The sequence below is a fragment of the Xenopus laevis genome, chromosome 3L (assembly GCF_017654675.1).
Source record: "Xenopus laevis strain J_2021 chromosome 3L, Xenopus_laevis_v10.1, whole genome shotgun sequence".
Lineage (NCBI taxonomy): Eukaryota > Metazoa > Chordata > Amphibia > Anura > Pipidae > Xenopus > Xenopus laevis.
The window spans coordinates 67,541,088-67,554,457 of NC_054375.1; the positions used below are offsets into that span (position 1 = coordinate 67,541,088).

Here is a 13,370-nt window from a genome sequence, read left to right on the forward strand (position 1 = left end):
CCTAGCTTGCGGAAGTCATTCCGCTTCCACTATGCATGACGTCATTTCCTCTATGAGAGACATCTACTTGTACGATGAGCTATCTCCCATAACCCTGTATTCCTTCACTTGCTAAAAAAAAGCAATTCAACCCCTTCTTAAAGCTGTCTAATGTATTAGCCTGTACAACTGATTCAGGGAGAGAATTCCACATCTCAGCTCTCACTGTGAAAAACTCCTTCCGAATATTTAGGTGGAACCTCTTTTCTTCTAATCGGAATGGGTGACCTTGTGTCAGCTGGAAAGACCTACTGATAAATAATACATTAGAGAGATTATTATATGATCCCCTTATATATGTATACATAGTTATCATATCTCACTTAAGTGCCTCTTCTCCAGCGTGAAAATCACCAATTTGGCCAGTCTTTCCTCATAGCTAAGATTTTCCATACCTTTTACCAGCTTAGTTGCCCTTCTCTGTACCCTCTCTAATACAATAATGTCTTGTTTGAGTGATGGAGACCAAAACTGTACGGCATATTCTAGATGGGGCCTTACAAGTGCTCTGTACAGTGGAAGAATGACCACCTCCTCCTGTGACTCTATGCCCCTTTTAATACAGCTCAAGACCTTATTTGCCCTTGATGCTGCTGACTGGCATTGCCTGCTACAGCCAAGTTTATCATCTACAAGGACTCCAAGGTACTTTTCCATAATGGATTTGCCTAGTGCAGTCTCATTAAGGGTTTAAGTGGCTTGGGTATTCTTACATCCCAGGTGCATGACATTTATCAAAATTGAATCTCATTTGCCACTTAGCTGCCCAGATTGCCAGTTTGTCAAGATCATGTTGCAAGGATGCCACATCCTGGATGGAATTAATTGTGCTGGATAGTTTTGTGTCATCTGCAAACACTGATACATTACTTACAACACCCTCCCCTAAGTCAGTAATGAACAAGTTAAATAAAAGTGGACCCAATACCGAGCCCTGAGGGACCCCACTAAGAACCTTACTCCAAGTAGAGAATGTCCCATTAACAACCACCCTCTGTACCTGATCCTGTAGCCAGTTTCCTATCCATGTGCAAATGACTTCATTAAGCCCAACAGACTTCATTAAGCCCAACACATGTACTGCCCCCCACTGTCCAGCATCTTACTTACCTCTTCTGTTGTATGGGGCAGCAACATAAAATCTGGTGTTGCTGCTCTAAAAGGTTGTTGATGAACACTGGCTCTTGTAAAGTTTTGCACATTTCCAAAGGCTGCAAACTGCAACAGAGGGAGCCTCACTCTTCTTTCTAACCATACTGATGATTTACATAGGGGCCAGGGTGCTTTTAAATAGACAACTATGATTTACAACAGCACTATACATGTCATACATTATCCATGTTTTATTGCTGATGTGATACATTGGCCTTGCTATATATACAGCCTCAGAGAATCCAAAACTGTAGAATGGTTAAAAATGCATGTGCCGTAGAGGATGTTATTGTTGAACTGGTTCCTTATCACTGCTTATGCAATTTATATCCTTTTCAGAAATTGTCTTGTAAGTATAAACAATGTTAATATAAAGGCTGAGCTAGGCAAATGCTGTATTTTAATAAAGCAAAAAATATTGTAGTATGTGGTCATTTTTAATAAAATACTATATCCTTAACCCTGTTTTATAATGCTTCTGTCAAACTGACAAATTATTTAATACTGATGTAAATGATATACACACAAATTAACAGGTAGACACATTTTTGATATGTCTCCCAGTAAGCTCAACATTTATAACACTCAACCCAAAGAATACACGTCAATACAATTTTATTATTATAAGTGAAGATTTTTTTTACAGACCTGTAAGTTTCTGTAAAAAAAAAGTTTTAGTACTAGAAAATAATGTAAGCTAGGGATCTGTGAAGTGTGTTGTATGGCTCAAAGCATGTAGGCTGATTTAAAGATGGTGAAGATGTCTTGGGAAGGCTTGTTGTATGTTAACAAAATTAATTTGGCTTGGAGGAGTCCTATAAATATAGGCATGCAAAATATCTATGAATAAAGATGGTTCTCTATGTCATTTTATTTCTGGTAATTCACTTTACATAGTCGTAAAATAATACAATCCACAAAGTATAAATAATGTAATTTGAATGTACATTTAGGAGAGGTTATTCTGAACAAAATTACATTAATTGCTCTTTATAAAGGCAGGAGTAAAGACAAGAGTCCCAAGTCACTGACCAAAGATGGTGGGGTTTTCTTGAAACTGGATGGAGTCTCACATGGCTCTAGGTTGTGCAAAACTGGGTGCGGCCACTTCATAGCTTACATTATTTCATAAATCTCAACTGTTAAGTGGTATACCAGAGTATAGCAGGGGGTTATACAGAATGTGAATGATCCTCCAAGTGGGAAGAAGGTGTTCAACAATAGCTTAAGAAGTGTCAAAACAGCACTGTGCTTCCTCAGGAAGAAATCGGTTTTATTCTGGCTTTTGTGCCACAGTATTTGGATCTAGAATGAAGTTTTTTATGGGCAATACATTTTCTCTGTGTTATAATGGACATATTCATGCATATCATAAGGTTTGAGTCAGATAGTCCTAGAATCCCTGATGCTTGTTTGCTTGCTGTGATACCTGCATGGTTAAGAGGCAGAGCACAAAACTGGCAGCAGGTAAGATTTCTGTTCAGCGTACTCTCTGAGCCTGACTTACTGATATTGCTCTCATATCAACTACAATTTCTGCAGTTGAATACAAAAGTGGTGGACATACTGTACAATAGAACAACAAGGATACCATTCCCAACATGTATATTGAAAAGAGATATACAGACCCAATACATAACACTCAGGCCTTATTATAATGTAAAATGATATAGATATATATATATATATAGATATATATATATATATATATATATATATATATATAATACACAAAAGCTATGAATATCTTGTAAATTATATCCTTATAAACGGTGAGTTCTGATGTCATCAGTTATAAACGGTGAGTTCTGATGTCATTTCTGTCACATGATTCATTGAAATTTGTGTATTATAATAAATAAAGTACCCCCAGTTGCAAAATATGAGGATATTAGAAGTTACCTCGGAGTTCCATGACCTGTATAAAAACACTCGGCCTTCGGCCTCGTGTTTTTATATGGTCATGAAACTCCTCGGTAACTTATAATATCCTTATATTTTACAAGAGGGGGTACTTTATTCACATATATATATTTATATATATATATATATATATATATATATATATATATATATATATATATATATATATTAGCTATTTGTAAAGACACAGCAATGCACATTAGATAATTTACCCTCATGTTCCAAATGAGATCACCTTCCTGACGGCGTGTCTACATTTTATTTACATGTTTTTTGGACTCATAATGGGGGTAAATGATCTATTCTAATGCATATGTATGTGCTGTTACAAATTGCTAATAAACATATATAGGAGGATATATATTTTTATATTATAATATGGTCTGAGCGCTATCCATTGGATCTTTATTTGTTTTTTTTGACACGTTTAATGTACTTTCTAGCCAGTAGCACCTTCCCACCCCTACAATAACTAGTACTAGTAAATTTGGGGGACATGTCACTGTGATTGTTTATCTAATTGAGTATTGCAGCTTGATTTTTGTTACCATACCCCATCCCTGTTAGTTGGGTCTAAGCATCCATTCTTCCTCTTCCCAGCTATGTGAATGCTCCTTTGTGCAAGCATTACTCAGGGTTCTGAGAGTTTTAGCTCAGCTACATACAGTTCTTTTATTGGTGAGTTCATTTGAAAAATTATCATTTAGATTACTTACCCATGTCGCTAGGGGGAAGAGATACTGATTGTAGTGGGGAAAATAATGAAAATTAATAAATGACTGCTGATATTCATATTTTCATTCAAGAATGTTTACATTTTTATACTGCCAGGTTATTCAGTGACTGCACAGCAATCTATTCTTCAGGCCTCTCATTCTATCTATCAATAAGTGTGGCTAGGGGGCAGACTTAAGTATGAAATTAGAGTACACTATAAATTCTCATCCGCTTCCTGTTTATTCCTTTTATTTTTAAAAGAGTATTTATCAAATGGTGCACTCTAACTTTCACTCGTTGATAAATATGTTTCTAAAAATCACACAGGAATGGATAGCAATTATATGAGTTTTTCTGTAGTGAGCTCCTATTTTTAATTTAATTTACACTTATAATCCTGTCCTTAGGTGACCCTTACATTACCAAAGGAACAAGAAGAGGGACTCTTGCAGTCGAATAGTAATTTGTCATTTACCATTTGAAATTTGTTTAAAACAAATCTGTGAATGGAACTGAATAAAAAAATATATTTAATCCCCTGTTTTAGGAAATGTTTCTGGGTAGAATTGAATTGGTCTAAAGGGTGCATTAAATAAATTAAATAAAAGACAAGTTTAGACCCACCAATTCATCAATGAACCGAATCCCTAACACAGTATTTCTATGTGAATCAAGCACCTCAGTGTTTTCTCTGAGAATGTATTTACACCAAAATGTCTACTAACTCACATAAACCCCTTCACAACATCACACATTATAAATATACATATACACAGTTTCACAAACCCATTCATATGTAGCTCAACAACACCCTTACATTCATACATTAACAAGGGTCTTAAAAAAGTACATTGCCTCAAACTTTTATTGTTATCAGTTTATTTTAGCAGCAATGAATACAGACACCAGCACAATAACAGGATATAGCAATTTATAGCATTATTGGGATATTATTTAGGAAAATGCCATACCTTGATTCAAACCAAATAGCATGACCCAATGCTCAGATGGCTAGTTGTATTCCAGCTGACAACTGCTAGCACAGGTTGAAAAGAAAATAGATGTGGAAAACTGTAAGCTGTCATCTGAAATGAGTAAATAGTAGATTCATTTCTGATGCTGAAAATGCCAATAAGTGAGACTATGGCCAGGGTGGATCTGGATGTTTATATTTGCTTTCATTAAAAGTAAGCATGAAGGCATACTGTAGGGTGTAGGCTTGATAGATCTGTCCTTTAAAGAAACGTCCTGCTTTTAATCTCTCTTGGTTTCCACTAGGTCCAGGTGCTCAACCACCAGTGCCCCAGTTGTACCTATAGTGGTTAAAGTAAAGATTCACATGCTGCATGGCTACCCAGCAATTAGTTTAGATGAACAATGCAGCTTTCCAAAATGCTTGTTTGCAAATTTCTGATACTAGTAATAAAAAATGTATATTTAGCATTTGTAGTAGATGAACGGACACATTGATGATTTTTTTCAATGATGAACAAAAGTGATTTGAGATGAGTCCAACATATTTTGTAAAATATTTGCTAAACTGAATGTAACCCAATTACATATTATTAATTGTCTACTGGCACATTGCTGGTATGAATGATCTAATCACATTCACAGTTCCCAAATTTTAAATTAACGGATAATTTTCTCCCTATAACAAGCAGATATAACAGCTTCACTTTTTTATTCTTACAGCTGAAAGATTTCATACAACAGCAAGAAGGAGGATCTGCTGTGGCTTCGCTGTCTCGTGCTATGGAGACCGTCGATGCAAATGTACAATGGCAACATCTATACAGGGACGAACTCTTTCAGTGGCTAAGGAAAACATTAAAACACTGACACATGAAGTATTACAAAGTGACTCATTTTCAGTAACGACATATTTTATGGAAAAGACCAGAATGCATGCTGTAAATTCTTCAGCTACAGCAAAGATAGGGCACAGTGTGCCTTTCTCTATTTTTGAACTTGGCTCTTTTTCAAATCAGAGGATCCTTTTTCCAAAAAAAAATCTCAATGACTGAAACATATTCCTAGTATAAAAATCAAACTATTACATTAATGTTGCATGTCAATGTTTTTTGCATGGTTGTTTAGTCTGCCTGTGTGTCCAGCATGCTTTCTATTAATGTCCAGGTTTTGTATTTGAACTGATGTTTCATCACGAGTGGGCATTATGCAAAAGCACAATGACTATATATGACAATCAGTGCAGTAATGGAAGTAAACAAAGAAGAAACACTCAAGAGGCCAAGTCAAGTATTAACTCTGTTAAAGCATTATCTTTATTGTATATGTACTTCTAGCATATGGTTTGTCCATAAGTGACTAAAATTTCTATTAAAACAACAAATATTTTGAAAGGTAAACAATGTATTATACATATGCATATTAAACGGATTTATATTGGTTTTCTACAATCGCATTGTCTCTGTTTGGGGCAAAAAGTTAAATGAGCAAATCAAGAGTTATACTACATCATAACATATTCAGTATAGTTTTCATAAAAAGAACAACTGTTGAGATTAAGGGATCATTTTAGTTCTGAAAACTGTCCTAAACCCCCTTTTATCTGTGGGTGTTTTATCATAGCCATTTGCAATAAGCCATTTAGTCTTAGGTTAATGTATAACAGAACTCATTCCTCTTGGTCATCAGGAGATGACTGAGGAACAAGCATTTCCTTTTCACAGCTCTGAGTTGCTATCTGTTATGGGATCTCTTCTTGGTACTAACGATTAAACTTCACAATACAAACATACAATAAAATGTAAGGAATACAATCTTTTTAACGAAATTTGTGCAAACATGCATAACAAAGTTGCAGCCCCACCAAATAAAAAATAGAAAACTTTTTTATCCCATGTTTGCTATTATGAGTAGAACCTTATATTGTGGTGCTCACTTAATAAAGTAGGGTATGGTGCTGAGTGAAAAAACAATAGTACCTCCAGCACAAGGTGTAGAGCTCTTCAGGTTGATACTAGCAAAATGAGCAAAAATGTCCACAAAAAATCCACAAAAAAATGCCCATAGACTCCAATGTATTGCGCTCTGAAAAAGTTGCAGTGGAATGGAAAAAGTTGCAGTAAAATAACACCCAATGACTTCAATGTGTTTTGCAAATTTGTTGGCCAAATTGGACGGATTGGCTCATCAATTATAGGTACAAGTGCAATATGAATGGCATCATGAGGGGCACAGTTTTCACACCAGCTTCTATCAGATACAATTTAAAACACTATAGGTTACTGCACTGGAGCAAATTTTGCTGAAGTTATTAGAATGTAATCCCCTTGTGAAATCTGCAGAATGAACAGATACAGACACTATCTGGCAATACATGTCGGTTAAAGATTTTCCAAAGAAGTTGACGAAAACATCATTAAAGAAGCAAAAGATTTTACAATATGCTTTAATTTTACCTAAGAAGAGTGACTTCATTATATTACCCTGTAATCAAACATCATAAAAGACGACAAACACATTGTGTTTTAGGAACAAAGAACACGGAACCCTATATACACAGATCTGGTCAAATCTTTGCTGGAGGATTATTTTTTCATTTAATGAGGCTGCTGGCTCCAGTGATTTAGGGAAAAGCTTTATAAAGAAATATTGAATAACCTAGTGTTGATGGAATACAGCTTTAAGCATGCTTCATAATATGATAGGTAATCTAAAATATGGCTGAGTATTTAATTCTTTGATAGGCTGTAAGTGGAAAGTCTTTCTCATTCTTTTTGTCCTAATTAAAATAAAGAAAACTTGACATGCACTGAAAAAATACTAATAAGCATCATTCCTTGCAGACTTGCTTGAGGATTGCTTTTATTAAAATGTGTGTAGCATTTATAAGCCAAATATCCCCTTTATCAATTTAGCATAATGAGCAGCTATACTTTTGCAATAGCAATTTTAAGTGTACTGGTATCTTACAACCATTTAGGACCCAAACAGCAATGTAGCCTAGGGTGAAAGCTGTTAAATTTACTGAAACAAGTCAAAATGTATTTTATGCAAAATCAAGTACAAAGGAGTTTAAAAGAAAAATGCAACCTCTTGTTTTTTATGATGATTAAGTATCTTAAACTCTTCGAATCAGAAAAAACAAAGTATTCTAATTGTATTATTTCTTTTCAAAGTGAGATGAACACCGAGTGTTCTCCAAACCATTGATCACATGGGTGAAAGTTATATTGCTAATGAAAGCATCACAAATTTTATTGTTATCAACATGATTGGTTTTATTAGAGGAAACCGTGTAACAACTAGCCCTGTAACATAAACGTAGCTGGGTCAAATTGCAGATTAATGGATCTGGCAAATTATTTATCTAAGTCAGAGGCAATCTGAATGGTAATTATGAATTTAATGGATACAAAGTTATACACAACTGCACAGGGCTTTCTAATGTGCTTAGTGTAGCTTTTAGGCATTACACTGAATATTTAAACAGAACTGCTATGAAAAATAAAGCAAATATCTGAATTCCAAAAGATCATTGAACCATTCTGTTATAACAATAAATGCACAAGTATGTGTTTAATGTTGAGATGATTGTTGAGAATTGTTTCATTAATTAACCTGTCTGTATGCCAGATAATAGCAAAACTCAAATCCTTCTGCAGGAATTCTGTGATAAAACATTGCATTGTCAGTCAAGAACACGGAGATTTGTGCCCAAATGTTGCACTTTGCAAAGAGCTGTGTTTGGTGGATTTTGCTAATGGCAGGTTAGAAAATTCCTTGATTTGCACAAGGAAGAAAGCAATGGAAAAATGTAGAAAGAAAATATAGTCATCACAAGAAAATAGGACATTGAGTCAGTACAGGGAAAGAATGATAGGAGATCCAAATTCTGTTTGGAGCCTGGGAGAATCAAATTTAGCTAGCAATCACTGGTGGGAAGATACATGCTAAGACAGGAGAAGACTTAACCAGGGGTGCAGAAAGAGATATAAAAGTAAGCGGTTAGAAATATCCTACTCAAATTTACCTTTTGCACACAATTGATATATGTATATTTCTGCAATTGGTCTCAGAATATATTGTTGTAATGCCATAAGAGCTATGTAGATACAGTTGGACAGTCACCATTACAAACCTTAACTTGCATTGAGAAAATGTTACTCAGATTCAGATTGCCTTTTGTAAATTTTGTACCTTTCAACTATCCATTTAGACTGCATTTATTTAAACATTTCTAAAGTGAATAATTATTCTGCTCTTTGTTAATATTTTACTCTTATTGAAAACATAAAAGAGCAAAAGTATGCAGCAGGTAAACGCTGCAATTATTTCCAAATAATTGCATGCAGTATAATAACAGAAATTATGTTTTAAATACTCATTTTAGGCCTCTATGACCAAAAAGAAGCTGAACACCAAATAAATAAAGACACAGGGAATAGCAGATAGAGAGAAATTAAAGTTCACTGCTTTTTATAAAAAAAATATACTCCTCAAATGGTCAGAATATGTTATGTCAGCATGAATAAAGCTGGCTTATTTAGTTTAAAATGCAATAATACTACCTAGGTAGATAGATATGTCTCAGTCTGGATCATGCATTAGTCATGAGATCACTTACAAAGGGCACAAACAATATCAGGCATTTTCTATGCTAACTAAGAACAATGACTAAGACCTTATGTGCTGTTTTCCATTTTCACCAAAATGTAGAGATAATAAATGAGAAAATGTTTTGGTTTGATCTGATTTAAATAACAGAAAATGTGTATACCTAGTACAAAAAGATGGAAAAAATATTAATCTGAATGGTATCATATATTTTTTTCTGTAGTTTTTTTATAGCATCTGCATACAATACATACAGTATTTGTATTCAATAAAATGTCTCTTTGCATGCTATTAATATTACCTGAGAATTCAGGCTATTGGTGTCAGAAATTTGGTTCCAGTATGGTTCATTGTGGAATCTGTTTCCTTCCCTTTGACTATTTCTAAACATGCTCCTAAACAGGTGGTTTGCTCTGATAATGAACCCTCTAGCTTGTATTCATCATGATTCCTGCTCCTATTCTGGGAGTGGAGCAGGAAGGGAGGGGTGATATCACTCCAACATGCAGCTCAGCAGTAAAGAGAGACGGAAGATTATCAGAGCCTAAGTCACGTGATATGGGGCACCTGGGAAACTGACAATGTCTAGCCCCATGTCAGATTTCAAAAGTAAATATGAAAAAATGTTTTTCCATGACAGTGGGGGTCATTTATCAACACTGGCCATAGGCAGAAACCCCCCATGGCAACCAATCAAATTGCTGCATGCATTGTTCTACTTGCAGCTGGCTTTAAAAAGCTAGTCACCGATTGGTTGCTATAGGTAACTGCCCGTGGGCAAATTGACCCTGTGTTGATAAATGAGCCCCAGTATCCCTTTAACAACTTTTTGTACCTGTATTTTCATCAAGGTTCCCAGACCCTTCCTGACAATTTGCAAGATTCTACATAAACATTGGAATGTTCTAAAGAATGCTTGTAAAATAGACATTAGACAGTTTGACCAGCCATCATTTTATTTGTGGCATTTAAAAATAAAGGGTCAGTGCGGAATCTCTATGCTGATGGTCTTATTGCATATCTTGTTGGTAAACGTCTTTTTGAAACAAATTATTTTTCCAGTTTGCACAAAAACTGTTATTTCTAAGGAGTGTGCACTTGTATGTGAGTCATCACTATGGTGCTGGTTTATGAAATATGGAACTGGGGAATCCTGGAGAACTGGAGAATTCTCAGCAATTCAATATTCTGCATTTATCAAAACTTTCTTGACAGTGCAGAGCATTTTGCTGACAGTCAGGAAAGTTTTTTTTATAATCTGTCACAGTTATTCCACCTGATACCTGTGTCAGTTCCTCAGGTCATAGTGCTCAGATACAGAAGTGCTGATTAGTATCACCTATCTGAATCTATTCTTTTGATGGGTATCACATCACAAGAGAGAGAGGATTATCTGCTTTGAATCACAATGATAAATCCAGGCCTTCTTGTATTCTTACTTATATTTAATGATGTTAATGCTATATACAAGTTCATTTTAAGGTACTTAAGGTACTCTCTTTAAAACACTGATCAAAGGGGAAGTAAAGTCTAAAATAGATTAAGGCTAGAAATGCTGTATTTTGTATACTAAATATAAGTATGAACTTACTGCACCACAAGCCTAATAAAATAAATAGTGATGGGCGAATTTGCGCCATTTCGTTTCGGTGAATATGCACCGCATGCAAAAAACGGACACCAGCGTCCATTTTTTTACGCAAGCGAAATTTCGCCATCGAATTTTCACGGCCGTTTCACGAATTTATTAGCCATCGGCTAATCGCGCAAATTCACCGCGAATTTGCACCTGCCGAATAAATTCGCCCATCACTACAAATAAATGATTTATGCTTTCAAAGTTGGCCACAGGGGGTCACCATCTTGTAACTTTGATAAACATCTTTGCAAGATCAAGACTGTGCACATGCTCAGTGTGGTCTGGGCTGCTTAGGGATCATCATAAATTATCAAAACAGCACAAGTCAAATAATATCTGCCATAAGCCGATACAGCAAGACTGATTAATAATCAGAATATGCAGACTGCACTGGGTCCTGTGTTGTCATGTAATCTAATGTGGATTTTATACATTTTGTATTGTTTAATACAAACTTTCTCCAACACTGCAGAACCAGTGGCTGCAGCAAAATAATCCTCCAAATAGAATCCAATTATCTGTTTAAATCTGGCTCCATGATTTTGTCCCTGCAGCTGGAGTTGGAAACAATAATGGCAGAGACACACATTGCTATTTTGGGAGATTAGTCGCCCAGCGATAAGTAGTTTCTTCTTCAGGGGACATATCTCCCTGAAATGCCTTCCTGCAGGATAGAATGTAAATCAGAACGTTTTGTTTTCCGAAGTCGTCCGAAGTTGCCTCACGAGCACACTTCGGGCTACTTCGGAAAGCCGAAGCATTCCGAGTGCCATCCCAAGTGCGATTTACATTCTAGCTGGTGGGAAGGCAGTTTGGGGAGATTAGTTTCCCGAAGAAGAAGCAATTTGTCGCTGGGCGACTAATCTCCCAAAATAGCAGCGTTTGTCTCTGTCCTAAAGGGGTTGTAAAGCCAAAATAAAATCAAATACAAATCTCTACACAGTTGCGGACTGCTCTACAGGTAAGCAAACAAAGCTGCTTGAGTTCTGCATGGCTGAGAAGCAAGGCAGGGGCTCCCTGATTGTTTCCCTGCCCAGCAGTTAGGGACTGTCTGACAATTCCTATTCACAGCAGTAGACGAAGGGAGAATTTCACTGCATAGAGTCAGGTTTCTTAAAACGGTACACATTTTTTAATTAAAGTATATTGGTGATTATTTTATAGTTTATTTTTCATTAAAGAAAAAGGCACAGCCTATGGATTAGGCTGTAAAAAGTGGATGCTTGAAATGAAATAACTATTGAAATTACAATGAAAATATCAGAACAACATTTAAAAAAAGCTTCCCATTTAAAAAAAAATCTTCCTTATTTTGTTGTTTTTCTGTTACTATTAATATAGGACCTTTTTTGGGCTTTGTATTAACTTCTTATTCTTCGGCAAACTAGGGTAAATGAATACTTTAACCAAATTATATTTCTTTAGCATAATTATTTATGTTACACTGTAAAGTCAACAAGAGGCGCAATTTTATTTCCCTTTGGAGTCCTCTTTAACTGTGCTTAAATTGTCTTGGTTAACAATAACTTCACCATTTGTCATATTTCTACACTCCTGCAATGTTTTCTAAATTGTCGACCAGAGGCAGTCCTTGACATATGCTAGTGAATCAAAATTGAGTACATACAGTAAATGGTTCTGCAATGGCATAGAGATAAAACTGCAAAGTAAACATTTCACTTCTTCCTAAATTTTCCTTCGGCAGTTGTAATGTAGACCTTTTAACCTTCTACGCCTCCTAAATGAATTGACTATTATAGCTTCCAATAGCCTTTATTTTCAAGACATACTGTATACCATTTTTTTCTACCTGTTCTTTAACTCTGCTCTCTTCTGATTTATTTTGATTCCATTTTGTTTCCATCTCAGCAAACATATCTAGAGCCCTCATATTTTTTATATAAACTTTGTGACTGGTAAAATTAAGGAGCAGACAACATCATTTTTTCTATTTATATTTGTCAATGTGTAAATTTCTTTTGCAAACCTGGTGCATAAATCTAAAATGTCACTTACATACATAAATATATGGAGCATGCAATACATTTTTGTTATTTTTTAAAAGGGTTTAGTCATATTCTATAGTGATGGGCGAATTTATTCGGCAGGCGCGAATTCGCGGCAAATTTGCGCGATTCGCCGCCAGCGAATAAATTCACGAAACACCCGCGAAATTCGCGGCAAAAACTGCACCGTCATCAAAAAAGGGGCGCCGGCGGCGTTTCGCAAATTTTTTGCCGTTTTGCGAATTTCGCGTGAAATTCGCAAATTTTTCGGGGAAGCGAAACGGCGCAAATTCGCCCATCACTAATAT

At 35.5% G+C, this 13,370-nt stretch overlaps 1 protein-coding gene across 1 annotated transcript in view; it reads left to right on the plus strand.

Annotated features, from left to right (window-relative positions):
- The window catches only part of trhde.L (thyrotropin releasing hormone degrading enzyme L homeolog), a 313,341-nt gene extending 307,087 nt beyond the window's left edge, over nt 1-6,254 (plus strand). Inside the window, exon 19 of the mRNA XM_018241799.2 lies at nt 5,527-6,254. Coding sequence (XP_018097288.1) covers nt 5,527-5,673 — 147 coding nt within the window. The 3' untranslated portion in view covers nt 5,674-6,254. The remainder of the gene's footprint in view (nt 1-5,526) is intronic.
- Nucleotides 6,255-13,370: the final 7,116 nt, after the last annotated feature.